This window comes from Penicillium griseofulvum (genome assembly GCF_001561935.1).
Source record: "Penicillium griseofulvum strain PG3 chromosome Unknown contig_12, whole genome shotgun sequence".
Taxonomy (NCBI): Eukaryota; Fungi; Ascomycota; class Eurotiomycetes; order Eurotiales; family Aspergillaceae; genus Penicillium; species Penicillium griseofulvum.
In genome coordinates, this window is record NW_024467435.1 from 143,781 (window position 1) to 163,002 (window position 19,222).

General features: G+C 46.0%; 4 protein-coding genes across 4 annotated transcripts; 3 read left to right on the forward strand and 1 right to left on the reverse strand.

Moving 5' to 3' along the window:
• Positions 1-811: 811 nt before the first annotated feature.
• PGRI_089440 (FAD-binding oxidoreductase) lies at positions 812-2,560 on the reverse strand (the record flags this gene model as incomplete). Its single annotated transcript, XM_040796657.1, has 3 exons — positions 812-1,744; positions 1,803-2,285; positions 2,354-2,560. The coding sequence occupies 3 exons, from the start codon at positions 2,558-2,560 to the stop codon at positions 812-814; spliced, it is 1,623 nt and encodes a 540-aa protein (XP_040650087.1).
• A 1,166-nt stretch (positions 2,561-3,726) lies between these two features.
• Positions 3,727-5,021, forward strand: PGRI_089450 (uncharacterized protein; the record flags this gene model as incomplete). Its single annotated transcript, XM_040796658.1, has 4 exons — positions 3,727-4,152; positions 4,205-4,358; positions 4,410-4,607; positions 4,675-5,021. 4 exons carry the CDS (start codon positions 3,727-3,729, stop codon positions 5,019-5,021), a joined length of 1,125 nt encoding a protein of 374 aa, XP_040650088.1.
• Positions 5,022-9,461: 4,440 nt separating this feature from the next.
• PGRI_089460 (uncharacterized protein) lies at positions 9,462-12,953 on the forward strand (the record flags this gene model as incomplete). Its single annotated transcript, XM_040796659.1, has 15 exons — positions 9,462-9,537; positions 9,597-9,947; positions 10,004-10,053; positions 10,122-10,621; positions 10,673-10,728; positions 10,785-10,963; positions 11,029-11,201; positions 11,252-11,278; positions 11,336-11,696; positions 11,757-11,841; positions 11,897-11,949; positions 12,018-12,057; positions 12,308-12,425; positions 12,482-12,573; positions 12,628-12,953. 15 exons carry the CDS (start codon positions 9,462-9,464, stop codon positions 12,951-12,953), a joined length of 2,487 nt encoding a protein of 828 aa, XP_040650089.1.
• A 457-nt stretch (positions 12,954-13,410) lies between these two features.
• PGRI_089470 (uncharacterized protein) lies at positions 13,411-13,797 on the forward strand (the record flags this gene model as incomplete). The annotated part of the gene is made up of 1 exon (XM_040796660.1): positions 13,411-13,797. The coding sequence occupies one exon, from the start codon at positions 13,411-13,413 to the stop codon at positions 13,795-13,797; it is 387 nt and encodes a 128-aa protein (XP_040650090.1).
• Between the last annotated feature and the right edge of the window lie 5,425 nt (positions 13,798-19,222).

Sequence of the window (19,222 nt, forward strand, 5' to 3'; positions counted from 1 at the left end):
GACGAATGCTACTGAGGATGTATACCAGAACGATGAAGTATAAATTGCGAGATTTATGGTTTTTGTACTATGTAATGTAGAGGTAACAATATATGACAATCTGGATGCAAAGAAAAGAGGATTCAGGAACTTTTGATTATGACGGTCAACATTCATCCGTAGATGTTCTATGGTTGTCCGCATGCTCAGTCCAGTTGGCAATGCGATACTCGCGGTGTGATGTATCGTGCATAATTTCGGTACTCTGCATGATACGAAACTCAGCTTTCTCAACAGATATTTCTCCCATAGTTATAGGTAGCGGTGGATATGAAAGCTCAGTCAAGATACAACTGTTAGCTTAATAAGACGAGAAGCTCTTATATCATCTGGCGATGTTGATATATTGGCCCGTCCCCACAAAATATGTCACATGGCAGGTATGCACAAGGTAGGTATATTTGGGTCCTCTGTCCAATGTCTCCTAGCTATACAGTTGAACACTCGACTTGGTGCAAATATATAGTATAAAAGTCGGGCCTGAGAACTTGAAGGTCAGATTTGGTGGATGATGTAATATGGAAATGGTTGTCGATAAACTTAGGACTATACATGGGTGGAAACTGGCACGTATCCATGGAATAAACTGTGATTGAACCACGTGGTTGGGTTATGTTCAGACCACTTCTTATTTCTACAACATCCTTCAAGCACAATGGATCCAATAAAATATAATTCACAAATTATGATGTAGATAATTTGCTATTACCTAGAAATTTTGTACATATAGTTTAAATACAGTGGTAGATGACATCTTTATATCAAAGTATGCCTAGAAAGCGCGAGTGACGGGAGCACCATCAAGCTTGAAGTAGCCAGGCTGGAGAGTCTGGTAAACTCCCCTGGGGTCGTACTTTTTGGCGATCTTCTTCAGCTGAGCCTTGTTGGCAGCACCATATCCAGAGACAACATCCTGGAACATGCTGGCGTAGTTCATGTAGATGTACTCGTTGAAGAGGCCACGGACCTTAGCCTCGGCAATGACCTTCTCCAGGAAACCGTTGACAAATGCATAGACGGTGTTATCGTCAGACGCCTTATCCCACATGAAGGCAACGTGCAAGAGGTGAACCGGGCCAGTGGCGTCAGCAAGTCCAAGGGGGTTGCCGCCGTAGTTGTTCATCTTCTTCAACATGGGCTCGGTGATGGCCTGGTAGATGAGCACAGGCTGGGCGCCGGCAACATTGGCCATCTGGGGGGTCAGGGAGAAGAAGAGCTCCACGACCCAGTTGGCGAATTTCTCGTCGAGAGCAGCGCTGATGGGCCAGTATACCTCGCGGTGGTGGAAGGGGTTCTCGGTCTCGAGGTACTTGACGTACTCAACAAGAGTCTTGGCACTGGCTGTGTCGGAGATGGCCGAGATGTTCTTGTATTGCTTGAAGATCTCGGGGTTGGGGTCGTTCTTAAGGTAGGTCAGCTCGGCGGTGGCAAGGTTCATTCCTTGGCTAGAGACGAAGGCGACGAATTGCTGGGCGTTGGGGTCGACGGTGGCATTGTTGACGACATTGACAAAGGCATTGATAACAGCGGGGAACTCGGTCTGAAGGAAGATTCTGGCACCACCGTACATCTTTTCAGAGGGGATGGTGTATAGATTGTACTTGGTGACAAGACCGAAGTTGCTACCGCCACCGCGCAGAGCCCAGTACAGGTCAGGGAAGTGAGTTGCACTTGCAGTTACAATCAAACCGCTCGCGGTGACGACCTACATAGGAATTGTTAGTATTCATTTTCTGGGGGGTATGACGATCGTAGAATCGTACCTCAAAGCTCTGAACATTGTCGTTAGACCAACCGTACAGGTTGGAGTGGTAGGAGATTCCACCACCCAAAACAAAACCACCAATACCAATGCTAGAGGCACGACCTCCAACAACAGCCAGGCCGTAGGGCTCGAGGGCAGAGTAGGTAGTGAGCCAGTTGTTTCCAGGTCCAATAGAAGCGACAGTCTTATCCTCGTTAAGTGTAACGGCCTTCATATCCTTGAACCAAATGCTGATTCCACCGGGGGCACTAGAAGCACCGGTAAAGGCAGCATGACCGCCACTGCGAACAGCAAACTCGCAACCAGTCAAACGGGCAAGTAAAACTGCAGTGCTGACCTCAACGTTCTTGGTAGGACGGAAAACACAATGAGGCAGGACCTCTTCTTGCTGCACCGACCAGAATGAGCTAGTAAAGGTGTTGTACCCATCAGAGTTTTGGGCAGAGACTTTGGCGCCAAACACGAAGCTCAAACTTGCGCACTAAGAGTAAATTAGAATCAGCCATTGCTCGAAGCCAATTTTGCTATTGATATCAGTGTTTCACTTACAGCAGCTGCACAGGCCTTCTCAGTTGACCGTGTCTCAATGTCGGCATATGAATCTAATGCGGGGATTTTCGACACATCCACACCGAGGTCCTCCAATGCGGCGGTGACATTGAAATTGTCGGCTTCAATCGTGTTGGCCACAGCGGCGTGGGCCAGGGACAGCCCGCCAATCGCGGATAACCCGCCAATGAGGGTTGAGAAATGCATGATCCAAAACTTAGATAAGCAAACCAAAATACAAACAAATTTGAGGTCTGGACAAATGTAAAGACTTGGAAGGGAAAAAAAAAGAAAACAAAAGGAGAATTACTGTCTTTTAACTTTCTCCGGCGTTAGCTGATCAAAATCTCTAGTCCGATGAGGTTCCGGGGATGGTCCCTGGTGTCGGGTTCTTAGTTGTAATTAAGGGGGTCGTATAATTGGAGTATATTATGGTATTAAGTACCTTCAAACCCTTGAAGATACTGTTCGTTTTCGTAAACGCGTAAAACAATTTCGCTTCTGAATCTAAGCGAAGCGGCGCAGCCCGATAGATTGAGCTAGTGATGTAGCTCATAACAATGGCCTTGTGGTTTTGCCGTCTAGACTCTCAGTAGCGCCAGCGCTTGTTCGCTCCCCAATATTATTATTAGATAAAGTTCTTCCTTTCGGCTACAAACACTCTCTTTTCCTCGAGTCTTCAGCCAGACATATTCTCGAAAAAGGGGTGACATGAGGAATTTCCTAAGCGAGCACGCTATTCAGAACGCCACGTAAAAGCCGATGGCTCCGGAGGTCCGAGGCTCATGCAGGCGTCGGTTTAGTTTGAGACACAAGGCCAAAACTCAATTCACAATATCAGCCTAGGTACTCCGTACTTTTCACCGGCATTCACTAAATCTACCGTGACTTTTGTTTTTGCGGGGAATTTTTTGCCCCTTTTATCGACTGATCGGGTATTTCAATGGATATTGTTCGCATGTCTTGACCCTTCAATATTTTTTTTTCTTCCAAGATCTCTCCATCCATGGATGTGTGCCCTGGCCCGCTATCGGCTTCCGTGGCCCATTGGGAGAACAATATGAAAGAACTGGGGTGAGGAGCGGGTCAACCACTCCACTGGGTACTATATATCTCGTCAGCGATTGGTCTAAGTCAGGTGGGGGCTGCATCTCAGTAATTCCTGCAGTAAGTAAGACGAGTGTGTAGATTGCCCTGGAAGTTTTACAATCCCTGCTTACCTTAAAACATGCACGACTAGGTGGTGGCTGCAGGTTCTCATCTGCCGCTAAAGAAAATGGGCTGCCATGTGGAGGACATTCTGGCATGACTTTATATGGATGAAGTGGCCCCACGCGGCTCCTGGTTCCTAAAATTCAGTCTCACACGAAGGAATGGGAGATGCTACAGGCACTTTTGGGCATGGTACCATCAAAGGTACTGGCATTGCCTTGATTGTACTCACCTCTCTGGTTCTCGGCACTCGCTTTGCTGGTTCTATTCGAAGTTTCAAGGACCTTAAGGCTGAGGACTACCTTCTAATTGTCGCTTACATATTCTTCTTGGAATTGACCATTCTCTACATCTACATCTCCCCCGTCATCTTGCGGATAGCAGAGGTCTCTGCTGGAACGATTCCTCCCTATGCCACCCTCCCGGACGATGGACTCAAATTACAGACTGTTTTCTTTGTCACGACATCTTCGTTATGGATTTGTTTGTGGATGATCAAGTTTTCGCTCATGGCGATGTATAAGCGATTGTTGGTTGGAAGAAAATACCTCATCGCCTGGTGGGTTATTATGGGATTCTGTGTCCTGGTATGGATTTTCTATCTGAGTGCGAACGTTTAACTGACAACGTTCGGCTCAGTTTATTATTGGTTGCATTCTCTCATCATGGCTCTCATGCTCGAGCTTCCACAACTGGTTTACTGTAGGCAAATGCAGCACTCCACGCGATCATCGGGCGGCTGTCATCAGTTTATACTACTCATACGCGGTGGACATAGTCACTGATCTAGCAAGTACGTATCGTGCTCCTTCGTTCAAAATAATTAACCTAATACCCCACCAAGTCATGATTCTCCCCATCCGCCTCATCTGGAACCTGCAGATGAAACCGCGCCAAAAGCTGAGCATTGGAGGGCTCTTTTGCTTTGGCTGGGTTTGCATTATCATTTCCACCATTCGCGTCGTCCAGCTAGGTGAGACTGAGAACGGCGTGCCTGCCCCATCCTGGCTAGCGCTATGGGGAACTATCGAAGCCTCAATTGGTATGATTATATTTGCCGGTATCCCCACTTGCATATTGATCGATTTTACTGACTATCATTCTTCTAGCCGTCATGATCGGTTGTTGCCCCGGCCTCTATCGCGTGGTTAAAACCGCCATCTCGCCCTCCAAGACATCCTATCCGTATGATTCCTACAACTTGCGGGGGCGTGGAGCTAGTGGTATGCCATCGCACCGCTCGGGTGCGTACGGGGGAGGTATTGCTTTGAATAGCTTTGGGGGAAAGGATGAGTCGTACCAGTCGGCCAGTGCATACCGGTCTACCAGTCCGTCAAGCAGTCAGGAAAAATTGGCGCATCCCAGTGACAGGAGGAATATTATGGTTAATTATGGAGTTGCTGTGACGGTAGAGGATCGGCCGAGTGATTATGCCCGGACGGCACACTTTGCATAGCAGATAAATGTATATCAAATAAAGTCTTTACGCAATGACCCACGATGGACATGAGAGACGAAGTTTAATCTACGAGGGTAGTATACAATATCTACAAAGTAGCCAAATAAGACCGCATAACATTACGAGTCGCAGCTGAACCCCCCGCCAGTACTTGAGATTGATGTGTATCTTCTTACTTGGATGGGTTTCCGTTCCTTCTCCTACGTAGATAGTCGCATCCACCAAGGGATATATTGCTCAGTAACCTCAAAATCTTCACCAAAACAGTGCATGCGGGTATCTAGGTATCTTTCCCGCCTGGACTCTGAGCCATAGAACAGTTCGAGGTATTGGAGAAGACAAAGGCAGCGGTGAAGAATAATAGTGTCTGGCTTGTTAAACCGTATTGTCGGCCGAAGTATTGGGTACAGAGGTAATCGCACCTCCTCCTCTTCCTCCATAATGTGGTCCGGAATCCAAAAGCGAGATGTCATGTTGTCGATAGCTGCAATGGTTCGAATTCGGTTTTGCTCAAAGGTGTTAGTTTGGTAGACTCCGATATTGTGTCGCAGAACGATCAACACGGATGCCATCCAGCATTGTTGGATATGTGGACCGACGAGACCAGCTGGGTTGTTGCATTGCAGTACTCGGATGCCATCAGTCGTGCACCGAAACAGAAAACTCTCGCTGGTCAGGCCGGGCAGAGAAGACAACAGTCGCATGGCATCAAGACATGGCCACATGATGGCGAACCACTGGAGGTCGATAATATTGTCAAACCCAAGGTAGACTGCTACAGTGCGCTCGGCTTGCTTTGTATTAAATGGGTAAATATCAGTGTGGCCTGAGGCCCAGGGGCTTCATCAAATATGACAATAACTTACCAAGGCCATGGGCAGACTAAGGCGACTGTGCGATGACATTTCTCTCACCGCGGTAACAATATGATGGATAAAGGAAGGAGGGGAGAGGGATAGCTGAAGATGAGCGATGGTCTGCGAGACTGATCAAGTGAAAGAAAGAACTGGATGGACCATTGCAATAACAGATATATAGCGTGTAGGCAGCAGTCAGCTTGGTTATAGTATGTTGATACATCAAGTGGAAATTATATAAATTCGATTCGTCACTATTCATAAATTTGCCGCGATCCTAGAAATATAGATTTCAGGCAAGGAAACTGTATACGCGAGGAAGCCCGTAACTCAATCAGATTTGCATCTTGTCGATAGTAGTAACATCATAAAGCCAAGAACGGGATAATTGGAGGAAGAACAGTTAGAATCCGAACAACTGTGGTGTAGCTCTCTGCCCACATACTGAAAATAAGGATAGAGGCCTTGAATGTTTAAGTGACACGGGCAAGCAAACACTGACTCTGGATAGGATGAACAAACATAGATCTGATAATCAATATTAAGCCCTGTCAGCTGGTTTCGAAAGCCAGTTATAGGGTACAAACTGCCTAAGCATCATCACGTCTCTTTCTCACTTTTCATTCACATCGTGTTCTGATCAACTACTAAATTTTATAATAGCTTGATAGCTTACTATCTTTCTACATATAAGTTAGAGTTCATGAGTATATGAAACTAATGAGGGTCGTTTGTATTTATTACACAAGCACTCACTAGGGCCCTGGGGTTCACCTAGGCTTTACTCCGTCTCCCCCGTTGAGATATACGTGATCCTCGCAAAGGTGAGCTCAATTCAATTCCTACTTAAGATCTTCCATATTTACCTGTGTTCTTCCACCTTCGATATTCCTACACCTCTTTCTCTTTCTGAAACCTCATAATTTCACCCACCCAAGGTATGGCCATTTCCCCATAACAACGACCTAACAAACTACGTTACTAACATACACTTTCTTTTTTTCAGCTCCAGGTTTGGGAATATGATCAAATCCTACCAATTATAGCCCAACTTATGGTCTGAGCAGTGAAATCCACCCTTTTCCCTCGGCGCTCCATCCTTCGCCTGTCAAACACACAGATGACTAGGAAAACCAGCTGACCGTTACCAAATACCAGCTCCAAGTTATGAGCAGGTTGAGCTGCTCACTACGCGGAAGGTCCAGAACAAACACTCGCCGGAGAATCTACGTGGAAGAATGTGAATTAATAAAATCCGCCTGAGTTTTGATGAGCCCCGTCAATGCAAATCAGCACTAATCTAATTCACCTTTGCCGCTAGAGGCAGCAATTCAGTTCCTCGTGCACCAAAGGTATCAGCTCGAGAGAATCAGAAGCGTGATATATGGAGAATGGTTGGTCGATAGAACAATGACACAATGATTTTCCACACTAAGTACGATCATTCATAGTCGTTGAAGATTGCCGAGGTTATTAACACAGTCATTGCTCCGAGCCTAATCGGACGTGAACCTACTACCCCATCGTCAGATGGGATGGGTTACAGACCCTCGGAAACTCCACAGTTCATCGCACATCTGCACTCAGGATGTAACAGATGGGTCGGGGATATCTCTCGAGGGTCGGCCCTTGCCCACCAGCCCACAACGAGGCATGACGGTCTCGACCGTTCTGCTAGAGTATCGATATTAGTACGCTGCGCATCCTTTGAGAGAGCGAATTAAAGCAATCCTGGCAGTGGTAACCGACGCAGGGAGGCCTGTAATCAGTAGCTTTTTGAAGCTGCTGACCGTCTTAGCTATCTGGTTCTTCCTGTGTCTTGATAGCGCAGAAGCCGAGAAGATAGTGAGGCGGGGGCAAACCCTAGTCGATGGAGGAGAGGCCTGGTACGGGCTATTCTAGTCAGTCTCAGAAATCGTCTAGATCAACTAAAGTATTACTTACGTCAAGTTCTACGATCAGCCAACCAATTATCAAAATGGGGTTTTGGCAGCTAAGGTATATAAGTCTTCGTGCCCACCCCTCGTCGCCCTAATTCACCACACTTCTCACCCTCTTATTGAAACTACCAGTTACATTCTATCATTCTTCCTAGTGTAATAACAAGCACATACGACCATAGGGTGTGGAAAACAGGGCTTCCCGTCCGCTCAGCCGTACTTAAGCCACACGCCGGTGAGTTAGTAGTTGGGTGGGTGACCACCAGCGAATCCTCACTGTTGTATGTTTTTGTTTTAAAAAATTATTTTGGTTCATTTGGAAAGTCCCCTTTTGCCGCCCTCCTCTCAGCCCCTTCAGCCCATTCACCTAAATGCCCTGAACACCACTATTCTAGACCTGAATATCCTGCACACCCCTGAACCGCTGACGTGTCCTTCCCCTCCCCTCTCCCTCTAAGCTGATTTCGGAAAGAGAATCCCCTTCCGGGTGTTCCCGGCCATCCGGCGGCGCAAAACTGTAGCTTTACTTCTTCGATCAAAAGTAGTACAGAACCAGTATTACGCTGGCTAAGTCAAAACACGTCGAGCGGAAGTACATGTTTTTCTGTAATGAGAGGTCGTAAGGAGGTATTTGAAACCAAATTGCCCTTGGACACACTCGTTTTCTTTCTCAAAGACTCAGTAATGGGCCAGGTTGAAATCGCCAAGGTTTTAAAATACAACACGGCCAATCATGCATCTATATCGCCTCCAAAAGGAAACAATGTCTACTGGTATATAGCTTAGCGTCGCTATAGTGGGGGTATGAATGCGCATTTGAGGTAACCTGAAAACTCCAATTTCCACATTAACTTGAGATCAGCAGCAGTTTGCTCCCTGATTGGTGGGCCAACAGCTAAGAGACCTTATGTTTGAAGTTTCATGGGTTCCATTGGTTACTAGCAATGCACGTAAGAGTTCGCGGCCTTTTGTTACAGGGATGAACTGCGCGCGCGCGAGCCAACTCGTGGGGGCTAAAAGTGGCCCAAGGGACCGACAAATCTATGGAACCGATTATAGCACCTGTTCGCTACGCGAAATTACTAAACTAAATATGGCTCTCCGTTTTGATTATCTTAAGAAGGGCCCAAGTTCAAGTGAAGCCCTAGGCCTATAGTAGCTGAATATTGTGATCCGCGACTAAAATAGCGCCAACCGAGGGCGCAGCATCGTGCATAAAGGGGGAGGGGGCGGGGCACCAGTGTTACAAGTACTGGAAATAGGCGCCAGGGGATGCTAGCCTTATCACAAAGATTTCCCCTAATAGACCACAGGATCCCAAGAACGTAGTTGACAAGAGACTCAACCAATTTCAATTAAAATGAGTATCCCTTCATCGGGAGACACCTTCTACACTGCCTCTGGGTCAGAAAGAATACTCACACCCACCTCGTCTCACGACGGCAGTGGCAGTGAGAGAAGTTTGCCAATTCGGCAAACCTCGAGCGTACTCAGAAACTTGCCCATAGTTCAACCACCGATAAGTCTCTTTCAAAACCTGCAACCAGATCAAACATCATCCATCACTACCCCTCGACGAAGCTCACCAAATTCACGATTGAGTCCTAGTCGGTCGTCATCCACGTATGCTGATCAACACAATGCCTCCCCAAGTCCAAGGCCGAGACGCATACACCCTTGCCGTCCGAGCCGAACTACCGGAGAAAACGCCTCTCGGTCATTAAGTACCAGCCAATTCGGTAGGGGATTGAATAGCTCAAGCCTACAATCTGTAGCTGCTTCTGTGCATACCGGAGACGTACAAGTTCCCAGAACCTTTCCAGCAGGTAGTGGCAGTACTTCAGCGGTTAATCAATCTTATGAGAATGAGGACGAGAACGAGATGATATCCAATGATATCCGGGACGAATCTCTTCCCCCAGCCCCAATCTACAATATTAGGCTTCAGAATGGATTGAAAGCCGTTAAGGGCCACCTGGCCAGTCTTGCCAGCGCAATGCGTCTTTCGGAATTGACACAAGATCAATCGACGAGCTTGTACACTCTGTATAAGCGTACTGAAGAGATGAGCAGATTCCAGTATCCGGTCACACGTACTGTGGGCTTTATTGGAGACTCTGGAGTTGGTATGGAAATTTTCAGGCATTCTCATATTTGGGTTCCGTCTCTGATGTTGTTACAGGCAAGAGTTCGCTGATCAACTCACTACTTGACCAGAAGATAGCACGATCCGTATGTGAATGCTCTCATTTCAGTTGTTCGTTTATCCTGAAATTCCTTTCACTGACACCTAATTTCAGAGCAGAGAGGGATCTGCCTGCACCTGTGTGGTGACGGAATTCCGACACACCGATCAAGACCATACCGGTCCATTTAGCATCGAAGCAGAGTTCATGAACAAAGAGGAAAGAGGAAACTTACTTGCGCATCTCCTGCTAGACTTCCGAAAATACTATGTTAGTTCCATCTACAGGGAGCTTCAGACAATCGAGGAACAACGAAAATGCCAAGATGCAGCTGTTAAATCATGGGAAACACTTCACTCGCTTTTCAAGTCTCAGCCAAGACTTACAATTGAGTTCTTATCAGATGAGTCTGAGGATGCACACTCTGAGATCCTTGCGCTGCTGGAAGGCTGGGCATACGCCGGCTTGATAAACCGACAAGGTGGGTCTGATGCGCTCGAATACTCAGTCATTGCCGGTGACGTTGAAGAATGTAAATCTATTCTCGACCATCTTGCTGCTGATCACCCGGAGGGCGGTGGCCCTGCATTATGGCCTTTTATAAAGTTAATTAGGTTCGTTGAGCATTGGCTTCTATAACAAGCTTTGATCTGATGCTTTGACAGGGTATATCTCAGTTCACCTATTTTAAGGACTGGATTGGTTTTGACTGATCTGCCTGGTATGTGTTGAAACTATATAGAGGTTCACACATTGGCCTTGACTAATGCGTTATAGGACTCCGAGATCTCAATTTTGCAAGAGTGCGAGCAACTGAGAGATACCTTGCTCATCAATGTGATGAGGTTTTTATTGTGGCAAATATCTCTCGAGTTGGGACTGACGAATCAGTTGGTGACATCATGAGAAGATGTAGACAGAGTCAGCCTCGAAGAATTATTTGCACAAACTCAGAGGTGTGTATAGTTGTTCTAAGCTCACCCATTTATTCCTGCACAAGTCCTTCTGACTGTATCTATAGGATGTTTCACCAGAAGAGGTCTCCCGTGAGCAAGGACCAGACGGCCGACGCGTCCGGGGAATGAACAAAGAGCTCGAGATGGTCAATGCCCAAAAGATGAAGGCTAAGTCGCAAAGAATAAAATCAAAGGGAGATGATCGGCTCCAATGGTCACTGAAGGAGTCGGAACTCAGGTGAATATCGCTTTCCTTCATTTCCATGACCTATGTTGACTCCAGGACAGTGACCAGGTAGACGAATTGGACTTTGAGTAAGTCAATGCCTTGATCATCAACCATGCCAACTTTAACACTAACTTGCAACGCAGAATTAGGCGTTTCCTCATCAACCGGCGAAACCTCAACGTTTCACGCGAGCTTCGCAGGAAATATGACGACATCCAGGTATTCTGTATCAGTAACACACTATACTCTGAGCATCAGAACAGCGACCCAACCCAGGCAGATAGGTATCTCGAGCTGACTGGTATACGAGAGCTGCGCCGGTATTGCCAGCTAGTCCCGGCTGAAGCTCAAATGCGCGCAACAACAGCGTTCCTAGAAGATGAAGTCCCGGCAATGGTGGGCTCAATTCGTCAATGGGCGCTTTCTGGTACAGACTCGGTCACTGCAGAAAAGGCCGCCCAACTTCGCCGTGTTCTGAGTGATTCTCAAGATGCTCTTCGTCGGGTATGCCTAGAATCAAGGATGCTTTGAGTGACTCGGGCTTGTTTTACTGATATTTAACAGGATTTTCAATCGTCGGAAGGCCATGTAGCTTGCATGTTTCGAGACTTGAGAGAGCGTTTTGACAATTCTATTATCTTCTGTATCGGTGAGGAGAATCACCTCGCCTTACCTTCGCTAGCTCTGACATCTTCATAAAACAGATTCGTCTCGAGCTCAGTGGAAACAAGAAAGCCTCAACGTCAGTCAACGCTGGGTAAACGTAATTCTCACCTTTTGACAGATATTGAAAAATATGTCGCACATTACTGAATGATCTTTTAGTGGCACGTCAGCTCATACGCTGCATTCTGTCGACACTATGGTACGTGGAGCACGGGAGCACAAGGAAAAGAGCGGCCCTGGAATGAGCAATTCATGCAGCGAACCCGTGAAGCATTGGATCCCGCATGGGAAGACATAATGGATTGGCTGGAGTCAGGAATTAAAATTTTGACTGATGGGGTTGACATGTCGTTTCAACTACTACGTTTCGAGATCCAAGGCAAGTCGTTATTTTCTTTTGAAAACACTCAATTTTTAAGGTTTCGTTCTAATATTCTACATATTTACAGAGCATCGCCATCTTGCACCCCACGCACTGCACAATATCATTGTCAACATGGGACATAGACGAGAGAATATCAATACACACATCAAGAATGAGATGAGAAACCTCCTCCTGAAGACACAGTATGGCAAACCTCACCTGAACATAGAGTGAAGCAACGGCTCTAACAATCTCTCAGGATTACCAAGCGAGACATGCTAGAGCATCACACTGATTCATTTATCTCGATGCTCATGGAGCCATGTTATAATCATTGTAACAGTGAGGGAGGTACGCAGAAATTCATCTTGGTAACATCATCTTTAGATATTAACCCTACATCAGGACCAGGTTGTGACAAACGACGAAAGAGTCACATGGAAGACCACTTGAGAAACTCCAGGTTATTTTCCAAATACTCTACACATGCCAAGAATGTCTACGGTGGAATCATGGCCGAAAGCCTCAAATCACTACAAGAAAAAATTGATAACCAGATAGAAGGCATAGTGTTAGACTTCCACGCCGTGGTAGTCAATGAAGGAGAAATACCAGAGGCGGAGCGCGCACCTTCACTGGCGAATGAACTGACATCCCTCATACAGAGTGGACAGGCTACTATTGATGATACCAAGGGGTTCGCCCAACAGCTCAATGGGCGCAGTGACTGAATAGCGGACCTTTTTAACGGAAAATAGTGTTGCTTGGAGGAAATGCAGGTCAGACAAGCCTTCAAATTATGACTCGGCGAAATAAATTCTGATTGAATCCAGTTTTTGGCTTCATGACATGTGTTGGATGCCTGGGTGCCTGAGGAATCACATGTAGATAGAAACCCCATAGCTCTCTCTCTCCCTCTCTCTCCTCTCCGTCCAACACAATACATACATTGTTTTCTCTATTGATTCTACATTGTATTGTATCGCCATGAGGTTATGAGCCTCTCTCTGCTAGCTGGACCACTAGCAACTCATTTTTCTGAAGCTTTTATCCGGACCACGTCGTCGATCCCGTCCCCACAGTGAAAACCCCACTTTTGTGCAAACTCTGCACGGACCCGGATCAGACCAATCAAATCCAGGAATCTTCGAACCCGCCGGCAAAAGCTCCGTTTAGCTTTAATCAACCATGGCTGACGTCGAAACGGACAATGAGGGGGACGCCAACCCTCATCCTCTCGACACAACAGCAAACCCCGCTTCGCAGGCGAATACTGCGAATGACTCTCAATCACGAAATGATCCGATCCCATCATTGAACAATCCGATTCGTTTCACCAACGTCGATGACGATGACAGCGATAGTAACGACACGAAACCCTCTCACCAAGGACATGGTCTACGTGAGATCGCAATGACGAAGATACAGAAGGTTAGGATGCTTGAGCACAACGACACAGACCCTAGCGGATGGAACCAGGCTTTGGCTTACCAGCTAATCCCCTACGCTTTGGAATGGTTGCTCGATAGCGACATACCTCGTCCTCCCAAATCGCACCCTTCATATGAGAGATGAGCTAGTAGTTCCCGAGATGCTTGAACAGCGGAATTGAAGAATGCTTTGTTATCATCAGACAGTAAGCTGTAGCTGCCATCGTCCCGTGCCTGCGGGATAGATCCTCGTACTAGTCGCTTAATCTTGATTGGTCGTGGCATAGATGATCTCTCGGTCTCAAAGAAATTTGAGGTTTTATGTTGAAGAGGTGCGGAATCTGGATCTATGATGGTAACGAAATATTATGAGCGGTTGGATGAATAGGGTAGATACTAGGGAAATACTAGCGTTAGATCGCGATTTTTGAGGCCATAGCTAAGTATCATGAAGTAGTTGATGAAAACTATCCGAAATTTGAACCTTAGAGACTTATAAGCTTGAGTCGAGGAATTAAGGAGTTATAGGATGCGATAATGACGTGACTGACGAGTTCAGTTTAAAATTTTGCGAAACGTTAGAGACCGAGGTTTGGGTTGAATCTGTTGTTTGGCGTATGACTACGAAGGAATGGCCTTATGAACACCATATCCGCCAGGTCTCAACCGCTATGACCGCGTATGTTCACATAATCTAGCTAATTGGTCTATCTCTTTATCACTCAGGTCCTCGACGGGTGCGAGATATGTATTGATGATAAGTAGCAGTAACAAGCTCCCTACCTCACAAATGGCCAAGCTGGTAAACTGTAGCGAGCGTTCTATTGCTAACGTACGCAAGAATATGGGGTTATTAGTAGGTAATAACAAGTGGTAATTAATATGCGGTGATCTTAACGAAACATATTGGTCTGCAGCTTTGCAGTCATGGTGCTTGTGGTGGTAATGTACCGGATCCTCAACACAATTGAATGCATTGAAATTCTTATGAAGGCGCGCCACCGACAGTTGGTCTATTTCTCGCTGCTAATGCCTCTCGCAGCATCTGCTCCATTGTTTCTAGGCCCCCAACTTCTGCTATATCAAGCGGCGTGCATGCGTCGAAGGAATGAATACTAGGATCAACACCAGCATCTAAGAGAGTCCGGACGGTGTTTTCATGTTCGTTGTCAACCGCCCAATGCAGAGCCGTCCAGCCATTATAATCCTGAAGATTCCTTATTCCACTATCTCCCAAAAGAATCTTGGCAATTTCGTCCTCGCCCACCTGGGCAGCAAGATGCAATGCCGTCTTTCCCTTATTATCCCGGGCAGACCTATCAGCCTCTTTTCTGAGGAGAAGACCAAGGACTTTAACTTAACTCCCCAGAACGGCTCGGTGTAACGCTGTGTATCCGCTTGAATCGTTAAACGACAGGTCAATTCTATGTACGATGAGAAGTAGAACCATCAATTCGTGCCTAGCTTCCGCAGTTTCTAAAAAGGCTTCCTTGACGGTCTTATCAAGGGTGGCACCGCGGTTAAGAAGTATATTTACGATCGTCACATACCCATGGAGTACTGCATAGTATAAAGGAGTCCGACTATCGATATCTCTAACGTCTGATCTAACTTTGAGACTGAGCAACATTTTTACTATATCCTCATATCCTTCCGCAGCTGTATGATGTAGCGCTGTGCGAAGTTTATTGTCGGTAAGATGCGGATTACTGCCCCATTGGATAAGCAATTGAACGACAGCTCTATGACCATTTTGAGCGGCCAAGTGCAGCGCCGATTCCCTATGTTAATTTTGAATCTGGTCGAGGGCCCCCGCTTCCAGTAAAGCTGTCGTTATACCAACATAACCCTCGTTAGCTGCCTAATGTAGCGGAGCCTACTCTGTATGACTGAGAGCATGTATATCAGCCTTATGATTCAACAAAGTAGAAACTACCTCTTCATGTCCTTTTGCTACCTAATGTAAAGGGGTCTGTTCCTTGTCATTTATGCTATCGACATGCGCCCCAGCGATTATTAGCATATCTGCAATTGTGGCTTTCCCCGAAAGGACGGCGTGGTATAGTGGCGTGGCCCCACTCTTATCTAGAATTGAAGGTCCGCTTCCGGCATCTAGAAGCAGCCGCACGGTTGCGACCTCGCCGGCGCCACTAGCTTGAAGAAGAGGGGTCTGTCTATCTAAGCTTTGAGCAGATACATTCGCCCCAGCTTTTAGGAGACACTAGACAATGTCAACGAAACCTAGTAAAGATGCCCGGTGCAATGGCGTAGCATTTTCGTGACCTTGCAGAGAAGGGTCTGCTCCCTTATTCAGAAGCTCCTGTACGATAGAAATATAACCGTTTCCGGCAGCGAGGTGCAGTGGCGAGTCGCCTATCTCATCTTGAATGTCGACGGTTGCTCCAGTATAAAGCAGTGCCCGAACTATCTTAAGATACCCTTCCGAAACAGCTAAATGAAGAGGCGTATGACCATGGGCATCCTTGACATCAATAGGAGCTCGGTGGCTTAGCAGCATCTCTGTAATCTGGCTATATCCCTTGATAGCAACCGCATGTAGAGTCGTCCTTTAAGCCTAGCCGATCCTTACATCCGTAATGATGGCTCCTTTATTCAAAAGAACCTCCACAACGGGATCATTTCCCGTTATAATGGCATAATCCAGTGGACTAAGCCTATTCTTATGACGTGCATTGATATCAGCTCCCACATTAACGAGCAAAGACGCCACGTTACAATGACCGAAAGCAGTGGCCCAGTGCAGTGGCGTATTTCCCTCATCATCAGCCATGTAGGGATCGGCTCCTGCTTCCAGATAATACTCGACAATACTTGTATGTCCACATACAACTGCAGAAAATAATATCGTTCGTCCATGTTCGCGGAGACTAGATGAAAACGCCGAGACAGCGAGCTAGGCGAACCCCTCCGCGGCTTACGCGAGAGCCACGACATCTGAGGGTTTCAAATACTCAAATAGTTCCAAAACGATCTCTGGGGGAAGCGGGAGTCCCCACCAGCGGCCCATGTTAAGTGCCGTTTTCAGTGAGAGTCACGATGGAATAATTGAGTCCAGGTGGCCAGTGGCCCAATCTCGGTGGAATACGAGATTTGGGCCCATCACGTGCAGAAGACGGCGTGTGCGAAAAGGGACTGACCACAAATCGGGTAGAAAATCTTTGAAGATGTTTTTCCTAGATATATTTCCATTCAAAGTAGCCTGGATCAATGTCGAAGAGCAATAGTAGATCTGATTTCGAATAGTTATAACTGCATGCTTAACTTCGATTGTTTGCATGTCACCTGACCTATATCCTCATTCCCCGGCCGTTCAGTGTTTGCGGGCGACATGCCACGCTGGACATAACTCTTTCATTGGATAATGCCTCACCGTGAATCTCGCCGCCTTCTCTAAACCTATATACAATTTTAATGATTTCAACTTCTCCTTTATTTCTATACCTATATACATGTTGTATTATAATTGATCTTAATACTTATAAAGATAGAATCATATCTCTTCTTTAAGCCAACGTATCTTCTTCAAACGCGATACTCTATACTAGACCTCCGCAATAGGCCGGGTTAGGCCGGAGCTTAGGCCTATAGCCGCACCAACAGTAGGCTATACGCCCTACCTTCGAAGCCTAACCAAGCCCATTAGTCGGAGCCCTATTTCTATATATAAATATAGTCTTAGCGCTTATAGCCCTACTAATTAATACTTATTTTTTACATATATTCTAGCCTTCAGGTTACCTCAGAACTTCAGCCTACCCTGATCTAGCCTTATACAGGGGTTCAATAGGTAACAGATTATTAAAGTACAGATATATATATATATATATGTATTTCATAGAGACAGAAGTAGGTATATCTTGAAATTAGCGGTATTGAACACTATAGGAGGGTGCTTCTCCACTAGTATCCGATTTTATATAGTAGGAACTGTTCAATACTGAGAAATATTACAATTCCAGATTTGTATAGGTGCGAATATCGAAGCATTCAGGCATCTGTAGATATCAATATTACTAAAAACTAAAATCCTGCCAGGCAATATTAACCAACAAGAGTTATGTCCAGCGTGGCATACTTAGTCGCCCGTAAGTGTTCTTCCCCCTCCATGGCTGATACCACACAACATTTGTATTTCCCATCTCTATCCACACATTACTATCGTACATCATCAATATCACCAACCGATCTACTTTACCTCTAGATGTCATTTGGAAGACCGCATCTACCAAAATAGCTTACCTCATGATGATAAGCTCTGGTGGAGATTCTGAAACAAAACCTTACTATTGAGCCTTGCCCATCACCTTGACCCCAGATAGACCGCTAGGAAGCACCAAAATCCCTGCAGTAAAGCAACTGTGAGATGCAGAAGGAAGATTTTGACAATTTGCCCGTTCTCTTGCATCCGTCTTACAATCTAAAGAAGTATCTGGTCATTATTACGGATCATTACATGTTATTTTTCATGTATCGCGTGATTAGGATTCAAAAGAGCATCTCTGTTTCTGATATAGAAGGCGAAGTCAGGCGTCACTGTAACTGGACTTGTGTCACAATACTCCAAGGATATCCATAGGAAAGATAGGCACAGTAAACCAAGACAAAGAAGCAATCCTAGCCCCGTACACGATCGAAACTTCCCCAGTAAAACCCAGTCAAGGAGTCTCTTCAACTTTATACTTCCTCTTTTTAGGCGATTCACGTCGAGGCCGCCAATAGTGGGTATCAATAAGGTGATATGTCAATTCCTCCATCCTTTCAAAATCCACCAAGAAAGTGGAATACCCACACTTAAAGTTGCCGTCCAATTGACTCAAATGGGCTTTAACACGATCATTCCACTCTAGTGGGCTATAAAAACTGAACCATTCTTTTCGATGGAAATAATTTTTTGTTTCCTAAGCAGAACGGACAAAATCCTACTTTAATAGGGGCATTGCGGAATACCAACGGGTCATATCGAAGAAGTGCCTCTGGATAATCGAGATGCTCTCTGCAATGATCCTCCCATTCCCAAGACTTAGTAAAGTATTGATCACACTCGAAGCACATTTCGGCAAATCTTATCTTATCGACGAGTTGTTAACGCGCTTTATAATATCGGTAGAGGTGCAGCCACCTTCTATAAGCCACGAGCCTATTTGTAAAGGAACGTTAGCTTTCATAGATATTTTGTTCCGGCAGTTTAAGACGAACTCTGCAATTGGTTTTCCAAGCAAGCATTTTCCATTATGTGGCCGGGGGTAGTTTCGATAAGCTCTAAAGTCTGTCTCTTCACAAAGAGCAAGGAAAGCCGCCAGAGAGTTCCGACCGTCTAGGTGCCGCAACCCAAGTCTCCCGGAAGTAACTCGGCGAGGATGTCTCTCTGTGGCATAATCCTTCGTCGGTAGTAGAAAAGGGTTTGTTCGTAGATACTCCCTAAGTGCTCTTCAGTTTTTCTCCAATGGCCCTTTGTGAACTCCCGCTGATAGGTGAGGACAAGTATAGGTAACCCTTCCACACGTTTAATAGTAAGAATAAAATGCTTAAGCGAATGTTAGTATATTGTT